At 39.3% G+C, this 24,310-nt stretch overlaps 1 protein-coding gene across 9 annotated transcripts in view; it reads left to right on the forward strand.

Moving 5' to 3' along the window:
• Positions 1-24,310, forward strand: part of POU2F1 (POU class 2 homeobox 1) — a 114,004-nt gene that overhangs the window by 72,476 nt on the left and 17,218 nt on the right. For 6 of the 9 annotated variants that reach the window (XM_042038050.1, XM_042038048.1, XM_042038043.1 and 3 more), the window contains 7 exons: positions 1,496-1,675; positions 7,455-7,581; positions 14,876-14,970; positions 17,242-17,415; positions 21,124-21,265; positions 23,401-23,546; positions 24,034-24,213. In XM_042038050.1, coding sequence (XP_041893984.1) covers positions 1,496-1,675; positions 7,455-7,581; positions 14,876-14,970; positions 17,242-17,415; positions 21,124-21,265; positions 23,401-23,546; positions 24,034-24,213 — 1,044 coding nt within the window. The remainder of the gene's footprint in view (positions 1-1,495; positions 1,676-7,454; positions 7,582-14,875; positions 14,971-17,241; positions 17,416-21,123; positions 21,266-23,400; positions 23,547-24,033; positions 24,214-24,310) is intronic. The other 3 variants (XM_042038044.1, XM_042038047.1, XM_042038051.1) reach the window with 2 other exon arrangements.

A 24,310-nucleotide genomic window follows, 5' to 3' on the forward strand; every position in this document is an offset into this window, starting at 1 on the left:
ATTCTTTTTCTCTGTTCTCAGTATCCCTTTTTGATCTGCAAAGAAGTTAAAACCTGTTGTGTGTGCAAATGAGACAGTCATTGATGTCATGAAGAAGAATTAAAATTTTTTTTCAAGATTAAAATAAGGCATGGGAGAACAAGACTAAATCTTACAGCTGGGTGAAGAACAAAAATTATGGGAATTGTTAATTTTTCCTCTTCTCAAACATATTTCTTTTTAAGTAACTCTATTAGTACTTTTCTTAAGCCTGTTCAACCCTTTTGTATTAACCTACCAGTTTTGAGGGGTTTTGCAAAGCTTTGGGAGTAAATATGGCATAATTGTTGTTTTAGACTTTCTAGTGTTTCTGAATTGTTGTAAGGCTTTCAGTCATTGCAAAAAAAGAGCAAGTTTTGTGAATCAGCTAGGTTGAAGAATTTGCTTCCATATAATCAGCTTTGTAATATAAGAGTTTGTGTGTTAATAAGCTTAGGGCAGTTGCTCCAACAATGTGTTTATGATTTGAAGTGCTAGGTTAGATCAGCCCTACACTTGCATGAAATGACTTCTTAATCTCAGGCTCAATTGTTAAATCTTCTCTTATGTTAGTATGTAAATAAATACCCTATTTAGTTTTCAGTTAAGCATTGAAAGTTTTAAAAGTGAGACTGTTTCGATGTGTTGTTAAAACCTGGCATGTTTCATTATTTTTTGCATTCTCAAAAAATACTGGTTTTAATTCATGATTGTCTGCTGTAGTGAAACATTCAAAATTTCAGGCCCGTGCAGATATGGGTTGTAGTAAATATGGGCATCGAGATTCATTTACATGTAAAGGAGAGACTGCTGCCACCTGTTCCACAGAGATAATGTGTGTTTGGGAAAGGGAAGGGATGTAAAGTTGCCAACTCTATTCTATTAAAAAAAAAAAAAAAAGCAGATGGGGAGACTTGGAGAGAAACAAATGGAGCTCATGTTCTTTACTTATATCTTAGGGCATAATGGAAATGATGGAATATGGCAGGGATTCATGCTAATGTGAAGCAGCTGGGGTGTTATCAGTTTGTTCAGTAGCCACAGCCAGCATTCCTGCTTCACATTCATCTGGCTAATCACTTGCTGTTCTGCTGGGTGTAAATTTCCTTTCAAATCCTGGCAATACTGATTCTTTTCTTTTGCTTGCTACTTAATTGCTTTTTGCCTGAAACTCCTGGTAGAGTTGCGAAGAAGACTTAGGACCAGAGAGAGTTAGGTTCTGTAGGTTCCAGTAAGTGCAGATGTCGGCGGTTGTGCAGTTTGGTTTGTGTCAGGCCTGTGGTAGGCTGGTTCCTTCCCACACTGGGCTGAGTAGCCAGCTGTCCTTCCTTAAGGCCAGAGCCCTTGGCAGAATGGCAGAATAGCAGAATAGTCCTAGGATTGCCTGGTTAATATCATAGTACTGAGCTATCTAATGACTTTGTAGCTGAAGTGGCTCTTCCCATTATTAATGGCTGTGTTTTCTAATTGTTTATAGCTCACGTTGACGCCAGCCCAGCAACAGTTATTGCTCCAACAGGCGCAGGCCCAGTTGCTGGCGGCTGCAGTGCAGCACTCAGCCAGTCAGCAGCACAGCGCTGCTGGTGCCACCATCTCGGCCTCTGCTGCGACGCCGATGACGCAGATCCCTCTATCTCAGCCAATACAGATTGCACAGGTGAGCCTTGAGGCTTGAGAGGGTGGAAAACAAAAGAGGTTTGACTGATTGCACCATTCGAATAAAATTTGTTGTTCCTCACTCAGTGAGTTTCTAGAGTCCTCGAGTATTGTTAGTCTTTCCTCGTGCATCTTTGGATGATGAGGTTGAAGTTTGATAGTCTTAGCAAGGAGTGTGTGCCAGCTGCTCCTCAGTTCCACTGAGCTTCAGAGTTTGTACCAGAATGAGTAGATGCTGTGTATTCTGAATTTTCCTCCTTGTAGTTAGTGTGAGAAAGGAGAAAAAGGGGTATGGAAAGATGCCCATAGAAATTGCACTTGTTGAGACCTGTGTGGATGGGAAGTGATGCCTATGTATCACAAAGGATGTTTGTGAGGCCCAAGTGGTGCTTGTTAGAAGTAAAATGATAGAGCTGAAGAACAGCAGTTTGGCTTGACCCATTTGTGTGCTGTTTTGGCTAGGTGTTTAATGCTCAGAGTTCAATGACAAAGAATGGGCACTCCTGTGCATCTGGAGAAAAACTTGGAGAATGAGTCTGGTGTTGGAATCTGTCCAGTCTCATGGTCTGGTACTAAAGTCTTGTTAATTCTGAAGAACTGTTTGCTGTGGATGTTCTGCTTACTAGAAGCAGTAAGGAACTTCCTGGGTGCTCCAGGATTGGCTTAATTCAGTTTGGAGATTGCAGTGCCACTGTGTGCCTAGTGTATGTAGTGTGGAAAATCCTGAGACTTGTGGACAACACTAATCAAATGTGCAGCTTAGATATATTGAGTCCTACGAGTAGCGATTGTCGTGCTCATGCTGAGGTCCATCTTTCCATAGATTAAGGTTCTTGGTACATAATAACCAGTTTGATCAGTCCAGCTGTGCAAAGTGTGTGGGGTATATAATCCTCAAAGTTACTGCTTCTTAGAGTGAGCAGGTTCTTTAAGACTGTCTGATGCTTTCTGTTCAGGCTGTTTTCTCTTGCATGTAAGCGGGATGAAGTGTCTAAAAAGTGAACATGAAGTCTGATTACGGACAAGAATGGAAATGTCGCGATTGTCTGTGAAGTCCAGTGGTGAAATGTGCAATCCTTTACTGTGCTGGTCCACATAATAATAGCCTGGCTGTACTATCAGGTTTTCATTAGCTGAAGTGATGAATTTCTGTGGTGTTTGTCTAGAAGTTCTGACCTCTCTGGCTGTCCTTAGAGAGGCCAGAGTGGTGCCATCCTGTTTTTAAAAGGCCAGTGCCAATGTTGCTATGTTGATGAGATTCCTCCCAGTGAACCTCTTGTTGCATTGTGAGAAGTTATATCGCCAAATAACACCTCTTTTAGCAGAGGATTCCACTTCACTGACATGACATGGAGATGACTGAAGGATGTAGCATTCAAGGAAGCTTGTAATTCTCAAGATCCTACCTTAACTTTGTTGAGACTCTCTGTAGGCACTAATACAGACAGATTTCAAGAAGAGAATGGAGATTGTCCTTGTCAAGGAAGTTGTTGGTCGTAGCTTCTAACATCTTCCCATGCATCTGTCACAGAGCTCCCATTTGATGGGGTGTGAGTCTTTCAACCTAAATACAAGTAATCCATAGGCTTCTTGTCTTCCAGGTGTGCAGCTTAAGATAGCAAGGTCTGCTTCACTGAAGTGTGGTGGACTAGAATTTAATATTAACAAAATCTGTACTGTGGACTTTATGGCCTTATGTTTGTCAAATAGGCCACCGAAGCAGTGGATACCAATGGGATCTGTGTGTGAAATGTTTCTAATCCTGCTCTCCCACTCCAGTGGGAAGCTCTGAAAATGTGTGAAGCATTTACAATTACTAGTTTTGTACTGGCTTTTTCTCCAGAACTTAGAAAATCTTCAGAGAGTGTTTGAGAGGAGTTGAAAAGATCAGGCATGTGCTGTCAAATAAGAGTTTCTGAAGGCAGCATTGTCTGATTTGTGCACGAGTGATCTAAAGGCTCTCTGAAAAATAGGATGTAGTTGCCACATGCAGAACAAATTAAAGTTGTACTTGTTTTCTGATGTTTCTAATTACTTAAATGTTTGAATTTACAATTAATGTCTTTTAGGATGGGTTATTTTGATACATAAATGAGCTTGGTTGAATCTTGTTATCTGCTCCTTACGATGAAAGTGCAGGGCATAAATTGTGCAGGTGTTGAATATAATTTGAGGTACTTACAGAAAACATACACCGTCTAGGTTCGTAGGTAGATAGCACCATGCTTTTTGATCCATCTTGGCAAGGATTTGTAAGCAGTGCTCAGCTTTGTTTGTGTTGCTATTGTAAACATATAGCTGATTATACAAATAGCTGAATGTTTGTTTTAATTGATGATTTTTGAATAATTGATTAGCTGGCAGGGCTCTGCAGCAGGAGGATTACCATATTTATTTTAATTAACTAATTGCAGAAGCATGAGATCTTTAATGTGCACTGCAGTTCATGTAAGGTTTCTGCTGCAGCAGCCTGGTGAGGAGCTTGTGTTGCTCCTGGGCTGCTGTGGGGTTGACACTAAACATTTGTGTATCAACTTAAGGGGTTCTTTGTAAACTTCCTTGTTTTCAGGATCTATGCTCTGTATTTATATGATGTAAATCTCAAAATGACACAGATGCTTAAGTTTGTGCTGAAGCTGTAATTGGAAATAATGGCATTGAATTTAGAAATTTAGATGATTTTTTTTTACGACAAAAAATCTTCCTCACACCAAGACATAGCACTTGACAGATTATTCTGCCGAGGTAGGATTTGGATTGTTTTGATCTTTCTAAATTGCTAGGCAGCACCAGAAGACATGCATGTCTCCCTGAAAGTCTTTGCATCTCTTTCTATGTGCTTGTGCTAGCATACAGATTTTAACACTGAGGAAGAAAGATCAGTGTAGGAAAACAGTGTCAGGTTTGTTCATGTGGTTGCTATTGGGAGATTTATTGTAATGGTATAATTAACTAAATAATAAAACTTTCCCAAGGTGGAAATAAAGTTGGATTTCAAGTGCATTTGAGGGGCTGGAAGGGCTATTTAGCAGTGATTAGCCTTGGAGGTATCATTTTCATTTTGCATTGCAGAATTATATTTCTGTATTTAAACAAGACTTAGCCAACATACCATTTACCAAGGCAGATGCACAGAATAAGATTGCTTATATCAGTTATCCCTGAGGCCTCAATTTAAAAACAGTTTTCTCATATTAAAGTGTAAGAGCCTGATGATAAGAGCTGTCATGTCTTAGCTGGGTAGCCGGTGTTATGAATACTATAGTCTTAAACAAAAAGCTCTCCTCCTTTGATCTTACAGATACACTGCCACTGTTTCTTTGTATTCTTTCTTGCGTGTAACTCCCATCTCCTGTGGGGGGTGCTTTAAATCATCTGAGATCTCTTTGGTCATCTGGGGTGATTTCATTTGTTTGCTTTTGGTGGGAGAGGTCCTTAACCTGTCTGTTCTTCCATTGATATTTTTTCTTCTGCAGTGTCTTCCCAACTCTTCCTTTTGTGTTTCTGTTTTTTCTCTTATCTACCTTTATTTTCATCCTGCAGCCTCTCTTTATTTCCTTTTCTTCCACCCAGTGTTAGCAACCTTAGTCTGCTTGCCTGGATCTTTCCATTTCTGTTTTTAACTCACATCCATTCCAGTATGAGCCCCCTCTGAGCCGGAGGGTTAGCATGATGTGCAGAGGTAACCAGCTGAGCATTGAAAATCAGTGAATAAATGAGTGGAGATCCATGTTGTGTTGAGATCAAGAAGTAAGAGGTTTTGGTAGCAGTTCTGACCAATGTGATATTAGGATATGAAATCATAAGAAACATGGAGTTCCAGGATAAAATTGGAACAGATATTTCTCTCTTTCAAGAAGGAAATTGGTCTTGATTTCATAGGAATGGTTGCATTATTTCAGAAATTTTCTGAAAGCAAACAATACTATCGACTTTAGAACCACTTTTTTGCTTATGGGCACTTTTTAAATTTTCCCATTCTCTTATGAGATGGAAGTTTCCGTTTCTTAAAGAGCATTGCTTGATCAATCCATCTGGTGTCTGTCTACCATATTATTACACTGCATGCTTTTGACTTTACAGGGCCAAGTAGCCCAAGTGATTGATGGCCAGTGTCTGTGTAATGCAGGTTAAGTAGACGTTTTCTTATAATGCGTGTCTATGGTCTCATAAATCAGTGGACTCCCTATTTTTTTTTCCCCCTAGTCTTCATTTCTGACATTCCCCACCCCTCATCTCCAGGAGATTGTTGCAACTTTCTGGTTAGTTTTAACAGATTTAAAATAATGTAAGGTCACAGATAACAGCATTGTGTAAGAAAGAAGTTCTCCTTGTCAGTCTGTCTTGACTTCTCATCTCTGTCTCCGCTGCTGGCAGTGAATGGTTTTTCCCATCCTCTGGCTGAGGAGGTTGTGGGAGTGCTCAGTAACCTACATCAGTCCAGGGAGCAGCTTAAGGAGCAGCTCTTTGTTCCTCTGGTTCGCTTGAACTCGAGTGTGTTTGGGGCTGTGTGAACATGAGCAGCTCCAAGCAGCCATACCGGGCACTGTTTCTGGCACCGCTGCACCTGCACAGGGTTTCTCTGCAAATGGGTACCTGAATAATAACTTCCCTGAAACAGAGCTTTGGGAGAGTCTTCTTGGCTGCTTGGTTTCGCTTGTTTATTGGGAGGTTGCAAGTGTGGGAACTATTTCATTCAGGCTTTTATCCACCTCTTGGTGAGTATGTTGAAACAGGTTCTTCCTGGGAAGATGGAAAAATCCGACACACGTGTTCAGATCGTTTTCATGGATTACCACTGTTACGTTGGCTGACTTTGCAGTGTGTTTTTTAAATTTCAGTTGCTCTTGTTATTGTCCTGTTTGGAGATGAAAAGGAAAAAGGCTAGTTAGGGAGAACAATATTTTTAAGCAGTTCTTTATGTTTTCATTCTCCAGCTAAATGTCAAGTTGAAGCATTTTTCTTGAAAACTCAGTTTCTCAGAGATTAACATTTTACATTGAGACCAGTCATTTAATTATAGAAAATTAATAGTCCTGAATGGTTTAAATACATAAAAGTAGGGTTCTCCAATAATGCAGTGTTTTGGATTATTCCTTTTAACCTTTAATTATAGTCATATCTATTAAGCTTATTGTAATTTGTTTCAGAACAAATCAAATATATTTACTTATTGAGTTAGCTACTTTCTGAAATTTGAACTGAACAGAGTGCAAACAAGGAATCCATAGCATTTTGCTTTCCTGTTGTTGATTCAAATGGTAATTGCAAGCTGTTGTTACCAAAAAAAAAACCTCCCAGCTAATATGCTTGATTTGTAGCAGAGTTCCATCCTCAAAAAATAAGTTTGCAAAATCTGTGTGCTGATAAGTTTAATGTATTTGAAAACTCCTGAATTTTGGGGGGAAGGGAGATTGATTTGTTTGTTTGTTTTCTTTTGTTTTGATTTTAAAGCAGAACAGTGCTGGATATACTTTGCTGGTTTATTTAGTAAATAACTTTGGTTTTATGAACGAGAGTGATATTCAAATTGCCATTCTAAAGGATGTTCAGTAGCAGGACTGCTGTGTTTGACATCCACTTTTACCTCTAAATGTTAGAGCATAACTGGCTGATAGGAAATCTTATATTGGGAATCATTGCTGACTGAAATGTCTAACACACAGCTCTTTCTTTTCTTTTTTCTTTTTTTTTTCTTTTCCTTTTATTTTTCTTTTTTCCTTTTTCTTTTTTTTTGTCTTCTCTCTCTTTTTTTTTTTTCCCCTTCCCGTTTCCTTAAGGATTTGCAGCACTTGCAGCAGCTTCAGCAGCAGAATCTCAACCTGCAACAGTTTGTGTTGGTGCATCCAACAACCAACTTGCAGCCAGCACAGTTCATCATCTCACAAACGCCGCAGGGGCAGCAGGGTAAGTGCTCCTTGCCAGAAAAGCAAATCATACATGGCTTTTTTAGGGGACAAAGTGAAACTCAGGTGGTTCATACCAATGCCCAGCCATCTCCCAAGCAGTGGCTTCCAGCCAGCTTTTCCCCCCTGGTTTTATATCCTAAGGATGAGACCACATGGTGTGGAATATCCCTTTGGCCAGTTTGGGTCAGCTGTCCTGGCTCTGTCCCCCACCAGCTTCTTGTGCCTCCCAGCCTGCTTGCTGGTGCATTGTGTGAGAAGCTGAAAAGTCCTTGACTCTGTAAATATTGCTTGGCATTAAGTGAAACATAAGTGTGTTATCAACATTGTTTTCATCCAAAATCCAACTACAGCACTGTACCAGCTATTAAGAAGAAAATTACCTCTTCTCTCGGTCAAAACCAGGACAGACTGGAAAAAGATTACAAAATCAAAAGTCCATGTGGGAGTCTGGAGAAGTACTTAAGCCTAAAGAGGGTACAATGAATGTTGTCATAAACCGAAATAATAATTAACACCTTGGGAAAAGAGCTAGAATGCTGGATTTGTGTAACAGCACTTAAAATAATATTTTGGCAATGCATGGGGTATGACTTGCATGCCAAAGACAAACAAGGCAGTGGTAGGTGGTGGTGTGTCAGAGCAGTTAAGATGTTGTACAGCAGCTTTGTTCTGAGGACTGATGTGTTCAGGCTGCCATGCATCACGGTGGTGATTGCACCCCATTTGTTGATGCCCACGGAAAACTGCATTTAGCCATGGCTTCTTATGCTGATATACTCCAATGGTCTTTTTTCCCCCCTTTCTTTTCTACATGAACTCTACTCAGTTGTTCAGGTCTGGTAATCCAAAGATTCTTGCTCAGAAGGCAAATCCTGTTATGCTTGAAGAGTCCTGCAGAGCTTGGCTGTCCTATAAAGCAGCTCTTTGCACCTCATTTTCTTCTGTTCCTTTCAATTCTTTCATGCATCATTCCTTCTTACATACTATGACTTGGATAGAACTGGCTTTCCGTTACACTGAAGGGCTCTTACTGTCTGAATGCTCTCACATTTGAATAAAGGGTTAGTCAAAATTAACTTCCTTTTAATAGGACTTGATTTAGGAGTGATTTTATACCAGCACTGGTAGAAAATGGCTTAAAGGCTAGTCATGGAAGCATTTAGTGATGTGTACTTACTGTTTTCTTAAAATGAAGCAGAACTTGTAAACATATTGTACTAGAAGAAATCAAACCACTAAAATTTAGTTCAAGAATTCTTTAAAATAGGTGCTTGGTGGTTTTTTGGTGGGTTTTTTTTTGTTGTTTTTAAAATAAAATCTTTTAAGAAAACCGCAAGCACAAAAGCACTGTTTTGAAAAACTCATTGGTATTGATGTCTGCCTACATTTTTCAACTAAATTCTGCTGGTTTTCTAAAATATCTCTGAAGATGCTTTACAAAAAGGAAAACTAAGCGTAGCAAATAGTATTCATCTCCCAAAAAGAGTTGTTTGCATTACAGAAAAGAAGCAAGGCTTTCTTGTTTGTTTAAAATCTCTGAAGTAGAATAAGTACTAGATGAGATTTTCATAGTACCTTTTCCAGAGGCCATCACTGCAAAATTATTTCTTCAGTACAATTTAAGACCTGCATATTGCTGTCATCAGTGACGCAGTGTAGCTAGAGACATCATGTTTTACTGGTAATGGGCAGCCTGGACAACTGAATAGCTCAAAAACTTAGGAAGATTTATATGCTGAATTGTGACCATAGGCCATTAGTGTGTGACAACCTTCCAAACTGAAATGCTTGAATAGATCTCATTTTCTTCATGAGCACTCAATGATAAAGCAACATGTGTGTCATAATACCCCTTATATCACTTTCTGATATGGTTTTTTTGCAGTATTTCATGGTTATTGTTAGACGATCTCAAACAGTACATTATTATTTATGAGAAAGATTGAGAAAGTGTGTATTTTTATTTTGTTATTTGCTGTTGCAGCTGACTTTTCCATGTTGTTCTTGTCCTATTGCTCCATTAGTCAACTTCATAAAATAATAAATGTTCTGAAAAAACTAGCATAGAGTTTTCTTCAAAACCAATGGCACTCTAATTTTTTTTTTGATGCTTCATTGGTACTGCATGGAGATTTATATATGTACACATTTGATAACTAACATGAAAATTCAGATTTGTGTATAGATTATGTATTCTGGAAGAAATTTCTTGCTTTACAGACTACGCTACATATTTTGTGTATGCCATGTAGTCATGTAAATGAGAAACACTGTTTTTAAAATGAGAAGAGTTTTGAGGGAAACAAGTGAAGAATAGTGACACTAAACAAGATTGTAGAAGATGTAAACACTTGGTGAAGAAAAGTGTTTTACTTGAAGAGGCAGAGGGGTACAGAGCACTGCAGTTATCAGCAATTGTATTTAGATTCTTAAAGGGGTTCAACTTCATGACCTGAGATCTGACTTCTGAAAAAATTTAGGAAATTCAATACCTAAAATATTAATCAACAGTCAGGATGTTATTTTACTGTCTTTCTTCAACACACACATTATAGCTCCCAGCAGCAGATAGGAAATTTTCCCTATAAATCCACTATCATATGTCTAATATAGTCACCTTTTTCCACATGATTTCTGGCTATTTAGGGGTTTATATGAAACAAATTTTAAAGTTCCCATTTTTCATGCCTGGTAATTGTTAACATCATAACTGAAGGCATTATTTCAAGCCTCAGCAGATATGCAGAAGATTGAATGGAAATAGAAATTTAGAACGTTTTCTTATTCAGAGCAACTGTTGTTCATATTATTGTTAAAGTCACCAGCAGGAATGTAGCACCTTGTAATGTCTTTATACCTCTTGTATCTGTTCTTGTGTCTAATAGAGCCGTCTCTAGAATAATCAATTTAACATCCCTTACTACAATTAGAACTGCTTCTTAAAAATATTACCCTCATCAGGCGACTGTTCATCTTTTTACTCGTGAGATATTGCTAAAAAAATCTTATCAGTAAAAATCTGAATGGAGCGGGAAATGGTGCTGCATTTAGTGTAAATTAATATTGTAAACAGGAGTTGTCGAGATCTAAGAGTGTGTCACAATGAGTTTTAGAAATAGTACTTAAAAAGAAAATATCCAGAAAAGCAAAGGTGGAAGACAAGCTTCTGATTAGCTTTAAACATTGAAACTGGGTCTACCTATTCTCAAGTTAATGCTATTTATTATTAAAGACTGTCTTAGTGATTTCATTTTTTTTATTGTTAAGTTGCCTGGGATGATGATAGCAGGCCAGATCCAGTCCTGTTTTCTTCTTTCATATGTGTTATACAGACTTTGAGACCTCACTCATGTGAAAGCTGTTGTAAATGGCTTAGTCTTGCAAGCTAACTTCTAGTGAGAGGACGAACAGCTTTGGCAGAGATAAAGCAGTCAAGTTCTTACATGAAAAAACTCACTCTTTTGGGAGATCAGTTTGGGATGAATTATGTATTATGCTTCTGGGCCAACTTTTTAAAAATTATGCTGAAAAAGCCTGTGCTTGAATGTTTGTTTTATCTTTTGTTTAATTTTAGATAGAACTGAACCCCAGATCAGTCCTTGGGGACTGTTGGCCGGCAGGAAGAGTTTTTTGACTTGGACCATTATTCATGCTACTCTTAGACATTACAGGAAAAATCCTGAATGATGATAGATATATTTACTTTAAGTATTAAAAAAGAAATTAAGTGCTTCCAAACTATCATACTTTTGCATAGGTCCGTATCTGCCTCTATGCAATTATTCTTTTAGAGTGTCACGTAGGTGATTTGTGTGCCATATTGAATGCAATAATACCACTGTGCTCTCAAAACCCAGGGCAGAGGGTTAGGAATACAACCTCTGTAAAGTACACAAGTACAATATCAGCTTCTGTAGGTACAAAAAAATCAGGTGGGTTGGAAGGGACCTGTAGAGAGCAGGTAGAATTGTTCTAAGCAGGTCCAATTATAGGAGGCATTCAGCGCCTCAGCCAGTTGAATCGAATGTGTCCAAGGATGGAGTTTCTGCAACATTTTCAAGTACCTGCCCCAATAGTTGACTGCTATCATGTTTAAAAAAAAAAATTCTTTTCCTATATCTAGTTGGAGTTTTCCATGTTCCAATATCCACTGCATCTCATTGCAGTGTATCCTTGAGAAGAGTCCATTTCTGTCTTTGAAGAAAGCAGTAGGATCTCACCTTAGTCTTATCAGGCTGAACAAATCAGCTCACTTACCTGCTCCAGCTTGTTAGCCACCCTGGTGGACCTTGGATGTACGAAATCCAGGATGTCTTTGTGCCTTGTACTGGGAAACCCAAAGCTGGCAGCAGGACTTCAGCTGTGGTGTCACAGGTGCCAAATGAAGGGGGAGAAGCACAACCCTTGAGCTGCTGGCTGCACTCCTGTGAGTACAGCCCAGGATGTGGTTGGCTGTCTAGTGCAAAGGCACACTGCTCATGGTCATCATATTGTCCTCTAGGACCCCCAGGACTTTTTCCTGTGGGACTGCTTTCCAGCCAGCCAGTGCCGACCCTCTATTGCTGCACAGGGTAATTCCAGCCCCCATGAAGAACTTGCATTTTCCTGCATTGATTTTCATGAGGTTCCGTTTGTCCAGACCCTGACTTCTGGCCTGTTGACCACTTCCCCATATTTGGTATTGTCCACAAACTTGCTGAGAATATATTTTGTCCCATCAGCCTTCTTGGTAATAAAGATGTTAAGCAGTATTGGTGCCAGTATGAGTCTATGGAAACAGCACTGTTTGAAATGCCAGTATCTCAGCAGGGGCCTGAGAGGTGTGGGTTTGCTTAGAAAAGGCAGTGCTATGGGCTCTATAAGTTAATTCACTGAAGTTATTTTGGACCTCAGTGGTTTCTTCTCAGAAGAGAGATGAAGGAGAAGTTTAGACTGGTGCAAGTCATATCTGAAAAGAACACAACTGCAGCTGCCCCCCCATGAGAGCCAGGGACTGCCCAAGGTGTGTGCATGGCAACTGCCTGAAAGAGCTGTAATCAGGGAGAGAGACACGTTGCCAAAACAGCCCAGCTGCTTTCCCCATCCCCTCACCATTGCTTCAGTCAGCTGCAGGTTGAACTGACTTGTTCTGTCTCCAGTTTCTGCCTGAGACACCTTGTGTCAGCACCTCTTACTTAGGATAAAATTATCTAAAAATACAGTAGATTAAATGTGTTCAGATTATTTTATACTGATAATTCCGTGATAATTATTTCAGACCATGTGAGTGAGAATAAAATTAGGAAGAGTGTAGTCATCTTGTGTTTGTGTTCTTTAGCAAAATTGTTAGTGCCAGAAAAACATCCTCTGGGATTTTTCTGGGGGCAAAAATTCACAAGAGGCCTGTCCTAATTACTCTGATTGCAGTCGTAAGACAAGTCAGTAACTTGTAATCAATGGTGTTAACAGTGGACTAGAACTCAAATGTCATCACTGTCAGCTGCCTGTTTTTTGTTTCATTGTTGGTCAGCCACTCCATGGTGACAGTGTGATGGGTTTGCCCCTTTCTCTTTCAAGCTGTCAGTTTAAATTCACTGTCACTGAGTGCAGGTCAAAAACTCTTCACTTAGAGGTGAACTGTTCACTAATTAATATTTAGATCTGGGCAGCTAAAATCATCTTTCAAGTGAACAAATATTTGCATTGTAAGAAGCAATATGTAGCTGTAGTAGGTGGCTGTCTTGGAAGTTCCTTGAGCAGCACTGTTCCCTCGCTGTGGCTTTTCAAAAACACAGCTGGAACACATTGATTTTGTGGTGCAAAGCAAATTTCCATCGTTGTCTCTGCTGTGCCATTATGTTACATAAGCAGCTGGCTGCATTCTGTAGGTCCTGAGCATTTTCGTAGCAACACATTCTGTTTAAAATACATATTCAGCTCCTTGTTAAACAAAACTCAAGTATCACTGTCAGATGATAGTTCTTCTGTACTTGTGTATCCCTTACTGAGGGTACGTTTTCTCCTTCTTAACCATTGTAATCCTTCTTTTCATGTCTCTTAGGGTCTTCACCTCGCATAAACCATCCAGTTCCTCACTCAGTATTTATCAAGTCCTAAATTCTGTTTCCCCTGCCTTTATTCTGCTAAGAGGTAGATCAGTCAGCTGATGATGTTGAATTTAAGTGGTACATAGTTGGTGGTGGCATAGCAGTCCATCCATCTGTTGTTCCCCCCTGGTTTTAGGGACTAGGTATGTTGAAGTGTAAGTTTAATTAGTCAGGTTCTTAAATTATTATAGTGGAAATTCATAGTTGTAGCCAGGAGGTACCTAAAAAATAACAGTTAATATTTTTCACAGTAAGTTTGAGCAATTTGACTAACTGTAGGTATATTTTTGTCAAGATTCCATCCCTTAAAAGTAGGTAATTTTTGTATTAGAAATAAATACAAAAAAAAAAATTAGATAGCTTCTAGTTAAAATATTTAGATGCAGGCATCTCAATTTCCTCAGAGATTTAATAAACTACACAAAAGTGGACTGTAAGAGAATTTATTCATAGATTGACAGCATAGTATACATATTGGTTCTATCAGTTGCAACTGTTCTTTGATTTTGTTACCTTTTCATAGTAGCAGGGTTTTCCTGTGTTCAGTGTAGTGTTTATTCTATTAGTTAAAATTGAGCTGTGTTCAGTATCTTACCTAAACTTTAATTCCAATTACTTTTCCAAAAGATTCCTACTTTATTTGACCCAGGAGGGAATTATCTAGACTTTTTGTGTCTTCTGGTGTGTTCTGCTTAAGTTTGCCAGAAAGTTTCCTCCTTGTTAGGCAGTTGGCATAGGGTGTTTCAGAGAGGAAGGAGGGTGATCAATAAGCCAAATTTGTGGGTTTGATTAGTATTCAGTTGTTGAATTTGATCTCATTGGTGCTCAGTATTTTTGTGTGGCTCCGCAATTCTTGGTCAGCTGTTGGTTACCAGAAGAGGTGTATCCAAAACCTGAGTGCTGAAAGGGGCAGCGAATGATTCCTGCACCCAGAACTGGGATGGCCTAGATCTTTAGCAACTCTTTCTGCAGAGGGGACTTACACACACTTCTCCCTTCTGTCACCACTTATACTTCAGGAATATGCAAGGGGATTTTGAGCCGAAAACTCCAAAGTCTGAAGATATCTATGCAGGGATGAAATGAAAGCTCACATCTCAGGGGTTTTTTGTAGCTTTCCATCATTTGGCAAGAGCCTCATTTTACCTCATTTCGTGTTTGAGTGTTTTTAAACGACAAACCAAACGCACACTTTTCTCTCTCCAGGTCTCCTGCAAGCGCAGAATCTCTTAACGCAACTACCTCAGCAAAGCCAAGCCAACCTCCTGCAGTCTCAGCCAAGCATCACCCTTGCCTCGCAGGTCAGGCTTATTCCTACACTTCATGAGTTGCTTTGAGGGGATTTAAACTATGGCAAGTGAATGGACCCTTTGTATTAGTTACCTGAATAGATGTTGTAGCTATAATAGTGAATTTGTCTTTCTAGATAGTTCAGGTTTGTAGCTCCCACCCCAGTGTGTCTCTTTTCAGGCTTTAATGTTCTAAAGTGGATTTTTAGCTGGAAATTTTCATGATTGATACCTTGAGTTAATGGCACTAGAGCATTGTTTGATTTCCTTTAAGGTTTTCTTGGAAATTCAGAGGAGCAAGGTATGAGCTACCTAAAAAGCTCCAAAGGAGATTACTGACAAGTACCTTTCTGAAGATTGCAGTGGCAATCTATCTTTATTTTAGTGTAGTTGTTCTGCCATCACTGCCAAGTCATTGCCAGTCTTACCAGTTACCGTCTGTGAAAGTAAAAAAAAGATTGTTACAAATTAAATATTCAAATATTCTGATAGATGTATATTAAAATATTAGAGCTCTGTGATTAAGCTTTCAGACTATAAGAAAAGCAATTTTAAGGTTGCATGTGCCTGTAAATTTAGTTGTGCTTGGCTCTGGGTTTTACTGTGCAGTTTAGTTTCATGGCTTCATGCTGTTTCTCAAATATCATGTAATATCACACAGTATCTTCCTGCCACCTTGGTTACGTATAAGAATTTTCTAGTCTGCAATAAGGTGCCTGAGTCTATCAGAGTCTTTGAAAACTACATTTTCTATTATACACCTCTAGTATTTTTCATGCATCATGTGGAAAATGGAAGTTGTCTCACCTCTAGTTCATACCTCAGCTAGCAGCATGATTCCCCACTAAAGATTATTCTTGGTTAAAAATAAAAAAATTAAAACTACTAAGAAAGAATAAATTATGCAAAGTGGGTGAAATTAGTGAAGACATATTGCAGTAATTACCTACTATGATTAATGTAAATTTAAAAATATTAAAAACCTGTAAGTGCGACACATGTATCTGCAATCCTAGAAAGGTCATATATGATTACATTATTTCTCAAGTAATGGAATTATAGATCTTGACCTCCCTCTACCATCTGCTGTGCACTGCAAAACACTGCACTAACCCAGGACAAAACATAAGGAGTTATGCAAAGAGTGAGCTATATGTAGGCCATTCATTTTAGAAGAGCCTTTTCTGAACCTTTGCATAGACTTTGCATAATACTGTAGTGCTGCCTGGACTTGAGGCTGTTCTTATTTGCCCTGAAGGAGTCCAGAGTTTCAGAACTGTTAGTAAGAACAGGCACAGGACATAGAGGCATGAAATCACCTTTACTCTGGAGAGCCACAGCTAAACTGGCTAGAATTTAACTGGAGTAAATGATTTGTCTCTTCATCCTCAGCTCATCATGGCATGTAAGGAGGTAGAGCTATGCACTCAAAATGTGTTTCTGGTGTTCGTGTTGCACTTAAAGCCTGAACTGTGCAATACCAGGTCTAAATATATTTTATTCACCTGTGAACATTTTCCAAGATGCGAATTTTTTTCCACATATTTATGGTAGTTGCAAAATGCTCTAGCATGCCAATGTTCAGGAACAGTCAACCTTCCATGGACTTCCTGAAAAATTACCCTTTATATAGAAGAAAAGTGTGACCTAAAATGAATTATTTTCTGCAGATTGCCTTTGCTTAATTTCTTGTATCACCAGTATGTTCATTCTTATTGTTGCAACTATCAACAGAAGGCTTAGAGGTAAATCTAGTTTTTTCTTGCTGAAGAGTTGAGTCAGTCACAAGAGATGGTATTGGAGGGAACTTGCTATGTTTGCTGCATCTGTACATGCACAGTCTTCCAGGATTAAATAGGAGGCTTGAATGTTCTGCGCTGGTGAAAATCTGCCACCTGACCAGTAGATGCAATTTTAAATTTTTTTAAAGGGATGAATGCCAAGGTGTCTGTAAGTGGTAGAAGTATATCATGTAGAGTATGTAGCGTTGTTTGAGCAGCGTCTGCAGCAAGCGAAAGTTGTTGGCTACTATTGAACATCTCTTACTTTGCTTTAATTGGTTATGACAGAACCTTTAAAAGCCTGTCATGCTATTATAGTTTTCTGGATCGTCATTGCACGTTCTGGAGAGGAACATAAATAAATTGGAGAAACTTCCAGATTGCAGGAAATAGCCAATTCACTGACCCTTCTCACAAGAACATCACATACCTTTTTGGAATTTAATTTCTGTTGATTATCCTCTTAAGTCTGATTTTCATCTTTCCCTTGCTGTCTCAATAGCCAGCAACCCCAACACGCACAATAGCAGCGACCCCCGTTCAGGCACTTCCACAGAGCCAGTCAACACCAAAGCGAATCGACACTCCCAGCTTGGAGGAGCCCAGTGACCTTGAGGAGCTTGAGCAGTTTGCCAAGACTTTCAAACAAAGACGGATCAAACTTGGATTCACTCAGGTGAGACTGCGTACCTTAGTGCCTGCCAGTGTGGAACCTGAGGTCTCATCTTTCAAGTCTGGAGGGAGACTACAATTCCATCATTTCCTAGGAGAACCTGCTTAAATAGGGTTATGCTCTGGCCTTTATGTAGGGGATTTCTAAGAAATAACAGAAAAAGCCATACATCCATCTTTACTTCCCTGTTGGTTTTAAAGCATAGCCATTTTCCCAGCAGGGAAAAACGTGCATTTACCAGCTCCAGATGTCATTGCATGTGCACTATTCATTCTGTAGGATGTGACATGAATGGGACAAAGCACTTTAAAGCTGCCTTCAGAAGTACAAAGTTCCAAAAATCATACGGTACAATTAACTGCTCTGTGTGTTTAAAAAGTATATCACATTTGTGCAGTTGCTTTGGATGTCAAAGGGTTTTTATCTCTCAAGCGTATTTTCCTATTAAACATCAATGATTTCTGTATTTAATGCTTTTGCTAAGGTTCCTAAACAAAACCTGAAAGGACTGTCACCTTTGAAGTTTTCTCCCTACAAGGGTGAACTGGAGTTGTGGTTTGTTTTGGTTTGTTTAAAAGCTCAGAAATACCCGTAGAGCAGAAGAAAAGTAATCTTGAACATAGTAAAAGTGGTTGAATGAAGTCTACAATTAAAAGTACAAAGTGCATTTATATGTTCCATTATTCTGTTGAAAGGAACTTGGTTCCAGGAGTCCTTTCTTATTAATATCAGAATTATTTTTTTCCCCTGCAAAATTAAAATATCTCTCCAGGTAAACAATTAATTTTGGCAGGAGTCTGCGGTTAAGCATAAGCATGTCTTTACTAGAAGAAAGAGCATGCAAAAATCAAAGTATTTAAAAGTCTGAGCTCAGAGCAGTCAATTCAACATATGTCCCCCCAGAATAAGTAAATCTACTCTAGCTGAAAGTATGTGCTGAAGTCAGATTTATTTTTCTGGCAAAGTCCTAAATTGAAAAATCAAAGTTCATAATGAAAGTTCCTGGCAGCATCTTAATTATAAGCCAAGAACAGAATGTTCTTAGTCAAATGAAGTGCATTTTGCTGGCATGTATGCCTTCTTCCCTCCCTTCTTTCCACTAGAGGGAGGCACAGAAATACAAGTGATGGACACACACAAAAGCTCGAATAGAGCAGCACAGAATAGGGTAAAATACAATAGCTTCCCTATAGCCTGACTGAGGAGGTTCGTGTAGATCTCTCATTATTATGTTTAATCTGCCCTGCTGTGAGATGATTATAAAGGCTCAGCTAGACTTTTAAAGTTATGCGTTAACCTTTCTTTATTGACCCTGTTATGAATTTTCATGGTGAGGAAAAATGAACACAACTGCTCAGATTTACATTTCAGTATTTGCTTTTCAGATTAAAAAAGGGGAATCTTGAGAATGTGATAAAATTACATTTGGTCGTTCCTATCCTACTCTGAGTTTGTATGTGTGTAATTAGGCTGTTCTAATAACTTCAACCTAATTGCATAATTGGATGATAATTAGAGACCCTGATTACGTTGGTTTCCTATAGTTGGATAAATAGACTGCCTTTCAGAGGATGAAAGAAATTTATTTCCAGCAGTACTGTAAGCTTTTTCAGACTCACGCCACCCCTGCCTTTCAAAAATAATTGTAAGATTTAGTTTGCATTGCAAACTAATCACTTACTACATTCTGTTGTGTGAACCATAAAACAGGTTTTGAATTTCAGCAGTTCTGTCTCTTCTCCCACACTGAAATGTGGGTGATGCATTTAAATCCTTTTGTTTGTTTTCCTTAAAAATACCTCCATGTTTGACATACAGGGACACAATGAGCAAACTGCACCTTAGCATCATTTCAGGCCTGGGACTAATTGTTCAGTACAGATTCCAGCTACGTGAGTGAACATTTTAGACAATATTATTTTTATTCTGTGAAAGGTATTGTCTCTGCTAGACCATCTGAGCTTCTTAACAGACCGATACACACAACAATGATGTACCTTTTAATCAGTTTCAGTTCATTACCAGAGCTTCAGTCAACCTGCAGAGTAGATCAGATGTGTATACAGTGCCTTTATACTCTATTCCATCCTATCTGTGGGCCATCCCAATATATAAAATTCTCATCCCAGTATGTAAATTCCCTTGCCTACAGCTGAAATGCTGCCACCTTTTGGCATTGACAAAGAAATGGTTAACTATTCATTTTAAATCAGATGGCAAATGTTAGTAAGAACAACATAAATGCAGAATTAAATTTAGTTGGGGGACTGGAGCAAATTTCATAACTCTTTCCTGCCAGACATAAATCAACTTATCTCTAAAATGGTTTACATAGCCAGGTTTTCTTCTTCATAAACCCAGAAGAGCATCCACGTTACTTCTCTTGGAATGATTTATGAGTTTTAAAGTGCACAGGATCCTGGCATATGAGTAGAGGCATAAATGTGAGTTCCCACGTGTTTCCTCTGATTGAAGGGCACACAAACCAATTGTTCTGGTCCTCTACTAGGAAGGAAATTGTTTTCTTTGCTCAACCTACACAATTTACTAAGCTTCCCAAAGATTGTTTTCTTCCTGGCTTGTGTGTGGCCACTCTGCATGCTGTCAGTGTACTCATACCCAGCTGTGGTTGTGGAGCTGACCTCAAAGAAAAGCAAGCTTTACGCCCAATCCAACTAACCCATTCACAATTAAACTCCACTAACTGTGCTCCAGCTTTTCAGCCTCTTCTTCCAGACTTCTCATACTTTGTTTTGTGCTAAAATAAAAAGCTTAATAAAGCTGCTTTAGACTGAATAGTATACTTGAAATATAAGTGCATTTTTTTTTTTCAAAGGGCAGGACCTTCCAGCTTCAAAACAAAGCATGAAAATATTATGGTGTTTTTAATGGCCACAATCAAGAATGGATTGATTATTTTTTTAAACACCACTTTCCAAGCGTTTACTACATAGCTATATAATATATAAATATACATTAGGATAAGCAGAATGTCTGATAGCTAGCTAAAACTGAGTTTAAAAAGCAATAATAGATGTAAAAAGATGATCATCTGCCTGTAAATCTCCTGGATAGCTTTCTGGCAGATGGGTAATGATAGTCAAGACTGCTGTTAATCATTATTTGAAATGGTTCAACTTCTTGTCTGCTTTGAAATTTGTATCTGTTGGGGAGAAATTTGGTTTGAACCTCAGAAGACACTAACAGTTCGGATAAGACTATCTATTAATTTTATCTATTATACATCTATTTAAATGTGATGTATGTTTGCAGACATCTTTTCTAGAGTATTTTCTACAAATTTGAGAACGTGAATTCATTGCGTTTCTGCTTATTTGAATGTTTCTTCTTTGGTGTGAAATATGCAGAAAAACTTAAATCTGCTCCTAAAGAGAGCTTGGCCTTTATTTATTTTAAAGAACTAAGAAAATGTTACTAGTTATTCAGTAGAATGTGCTGCTCAGTGATAATGCTAAGAAGACAAAGCATCAGGGATTTCCTGGAAAGAGTTGCACGGTTGAACTGACTGAGGTTTGACATTTCTTTATGATTATTGCTTTAGCATGAGTCTTGGTAGCGCTGAGAAAGCCTCTGTGAAACTGAAATCCCACACAGCAGTGGAGTCACCAAGGGAACACCAGAATGTGACAGGATTCCTTGCTTTGGAAGTGCCTATGTCAGTGAATCCCTTTTTTCTCTTTCTTTGTCCAGGGTGATGTTGGGCTCGCTATGGGCAAACTCTATGGAAATGACTTCAGCCAAACTACCATCTCTCGCTTTGAAGCCTTGAACCTCAGCTTTAAGAACATGTGCAAGTTAAAGCCACTTCTGGAAAAGTGGCTCAATGATGCAGGTGAATGAGTCTGTGTATTTCTTCACCAGCCTACCAAAATCAGTAGGATTCTGAAAAGCTGCTTCGTTTGTGCCCTTATGGTTTTATGAAGCTACCAGCCTTTGTAGCTGCCCCTGGGACAAATGAGGGTGTAGAAATAAGGGCCCATAGTTCCCTTTTCATGTAGCTATACGCTTCCAAAATAGTTCCAGTATGAACTTTCAGAAATGTGTTCTGTAGACAGCTGAACAATTGCATGGGATGAGGTACAATATGTGTCATGGTTTTCCTCCTTCATGTATGTTAATGCATATAACTTCTAATCCTCTTCTAGCTTTCTTTTTCAGATGTGTGGTAGAGAGAGGGTTGCATGATTTGTTGTTTCAGTAGGCAGAGCTTATTGCATCCATCTCCTTCCATACCCCTGTGTGCATTCCTTTTATCTCTCTCCAAGGGTCCAAATAAATAATCTTTCTCCCTGTAGGAAGAGTTTTTTTGTGGGTTAGGTCTTGCTTTTTCCTTCCCATATTATTTTTTTTTCCTGGGATACAAGTTATTCACTATGCCAGTGTTGGTAGTGTTCTTTTTTTTTTTTAATCTCCTACCAGCAAAAGGAGCTTGTATGGTGGTGCTAGGTGTTAGGATAGAAAGAGGATAGAAGGTGTTTGAGAGCGCTGTCAGCCAGTTTTTTCATACAAGTATGCAGTCGTACATAGTATAAAACTGATGGATATGTTAAACAGATGGCAGGGATGGTGTGTGCCTTCCTGACTTTTACCAAAATGGAGAGAGCTTTATGCTGGTGCCTACAGCATTCTCTGAAATTTTGAAAATAATCTCATGCGGTGTTGAAAATTTGTCCTGCATTGACAAAAGAAAGTGTCACTCTGTTTTGCTGACAGGGGTTATCATTAGGTGTTCTAGGTCTGTGATAGAAAACATAAATACCTCCACACTTAGTGCTCAAGTCCACAGGACAGTGGTCCCCAAACCTTCCAGCAACGTTGGATGAGTCCAGTGCTGCAAAGAGTATCATAGGGGTTTTTTTCCTGCTAGCCTGAAGAAATACTTGTCTCGCTAAAGTTAAGGTCTGTGAACAGTGTCAGGGTTCTTCACAGCCTGCAAGTGGGGAACCATTGTCTTTGGCTCTGACTCAGTTTCATGAAAATCTCTGGAAGAAAGATTCAGGCGACTTCAGAGGCTACTACTTTTTCTTTCAGGTAAAAGTAGGCAGGAGAAGCGTACCAATGATTCCAGAATTTATTGCCACAGAACTCAGCTTGTTCTGTGGAGTTTTCAGGCTGAGGACGAGTTTCAGCACACTTATGGGTGCTATTACTATTAAAAAAATGAAACCTAGACAATACTTTCCAATTTGAGTCTATCACAATCATGGTGGGCACTGTGAACTTTGATACCTACTTATCACCCACAAACCCCCGTGCAGTGAGGGAACTCCACCCATAATTAATCATTTTGTTTAAATTCCCTGCTGAAACTTGCCTTTTGGTTAGATTGCTCTTCCTGCTACCAGGTGGGGTTAAATGTTCTCTCTTTGCTCCTTTGTGGTGTCAGAAAGACAGGATTAGGGGTTAAGAGCCCTGGCGAAGCTAAGCAGGGGGAGCTGTGCTCTGTCTAGAGTGGTTGGTAGCACTGAATATCTGCTAAGATGTCCAGAGAGAAGAGGCTGAACACTGTGAAGCTGGTTATGAACTTCACTTCCTCTAGTGTATTGCAGAGTGGGTAAAGGAAATTTCAGGCTGCTCAGATTTTTTCATAACTGCCTGTGACTTTCAGCTATGGCTCATGGATATCAGTTGCTCCTTCTTCCTTTAAACTGCAGCCTGCAGTGAGTGAGTGTGGAGTAGAATGAGATATGGGAGACAAACCTCATACAGGTATTATAAAAGGGGTACTGTGGTAGCATGCAGGAGCAGAGGGCACCCTGTGGGCTTGCTTGTAGCTTTTTAGTTTCAGGTATCTGTTGTAATTTGGAAATACAATGATTAATGCATGTGGTCTTCATAAATCTCTGTGTGTTTGGAATAGATACAGAGCGGGTCTTAACATACCTTGCACAGGTGAAGAACACTTGCATTAGACTGCACTGCATTCAGATTAAATCTCCTGATTTGTATTACTTTCTTCTTTTTCAGAAAACCTCTCATCTGATTCAACTCTCTCCAGCCCAAGTGCCCTGAATTCTCCAGGGCAAGGGATCGAAGGCTTGAACCGTAGGAGGAAGAAACGCACCAGCATAGAGACCAACATACGTGTGGCCTTAGAGAAGAGTTTCCTGGAGGTCAGTGGTCCTGGTGCTGTGCTCAGCCTATGAAGAAATGAAGAAACTTTGCTTAATAGTTATATGTGTTAGAGTGAACCCATTACTGTGCTATTTAGGAAAGTGCTAGTACTAAACAAGGGGAATACAAAACCCATGCCGAGAAACTTGCATCAACATCTGCTTCACTTTAAAAACAAACACAAACCCCCTCAGAAAAACTCACTGGTTCTTGAAGTTCCCTGACTTTGTGATTTTGCATTCCAGTGTATTCAGACATAGGTCTAAACATGAGGATGGATAAATGGGGCTGTAGTCTAAATATGAATAATCTGAGGGTTTTAGCTGGAGGGCAGAAGCGTCTGCTGTGGTTTGTCTCTGCTGTACCACTGACCAGATTCTGGATCTGAGTCACCCATCCAGATTTCTGCCTGCTGAAGAAAAAGCTATGATGTAAAACTTCAGGAGGTAATTTCAGAGCTTTTGAAATGCCATTTTCATTTGTCAGAACCAAAAGCCTACCTCGGATGAGATCGCCATGATAGCTGACCAGCTAAACATGGAGAAGGAGGTGATCCGCGTTTGGTTCTGTAACCGGCGCCAGAAGGAGAAAAGGATCAACCCACCCAGCAGTGGTGGAACCAGCAGCTCGCCCATCAAAGCAATTTTCCCTTGTCCAACCTCACTGGTAAGAGTCAAGAACTGTGTTGTCAAAGATCACTGGAGAGGTGGTTCTGCTGTGCTCACTGTGGAAGCTACACATGCTGCACCTTCTTTGTACAGCA

This window comes from Corvus kubaryi, unplaced genomic scaffold (genome assembly GCF_017639235.1).
Source record: "Corvus kubaryi isolate FWS band 111438036 unplaced genomic scaffold, C.kubaryi_AGA036_p1.0 37391, whole genome shotgun sequence".
Lineage (NCBI taxonomy): Eukaryota > Metazoa > Chordata > Aves > Passeriformes > Corvidae > Corvus > Corvus kubaryi.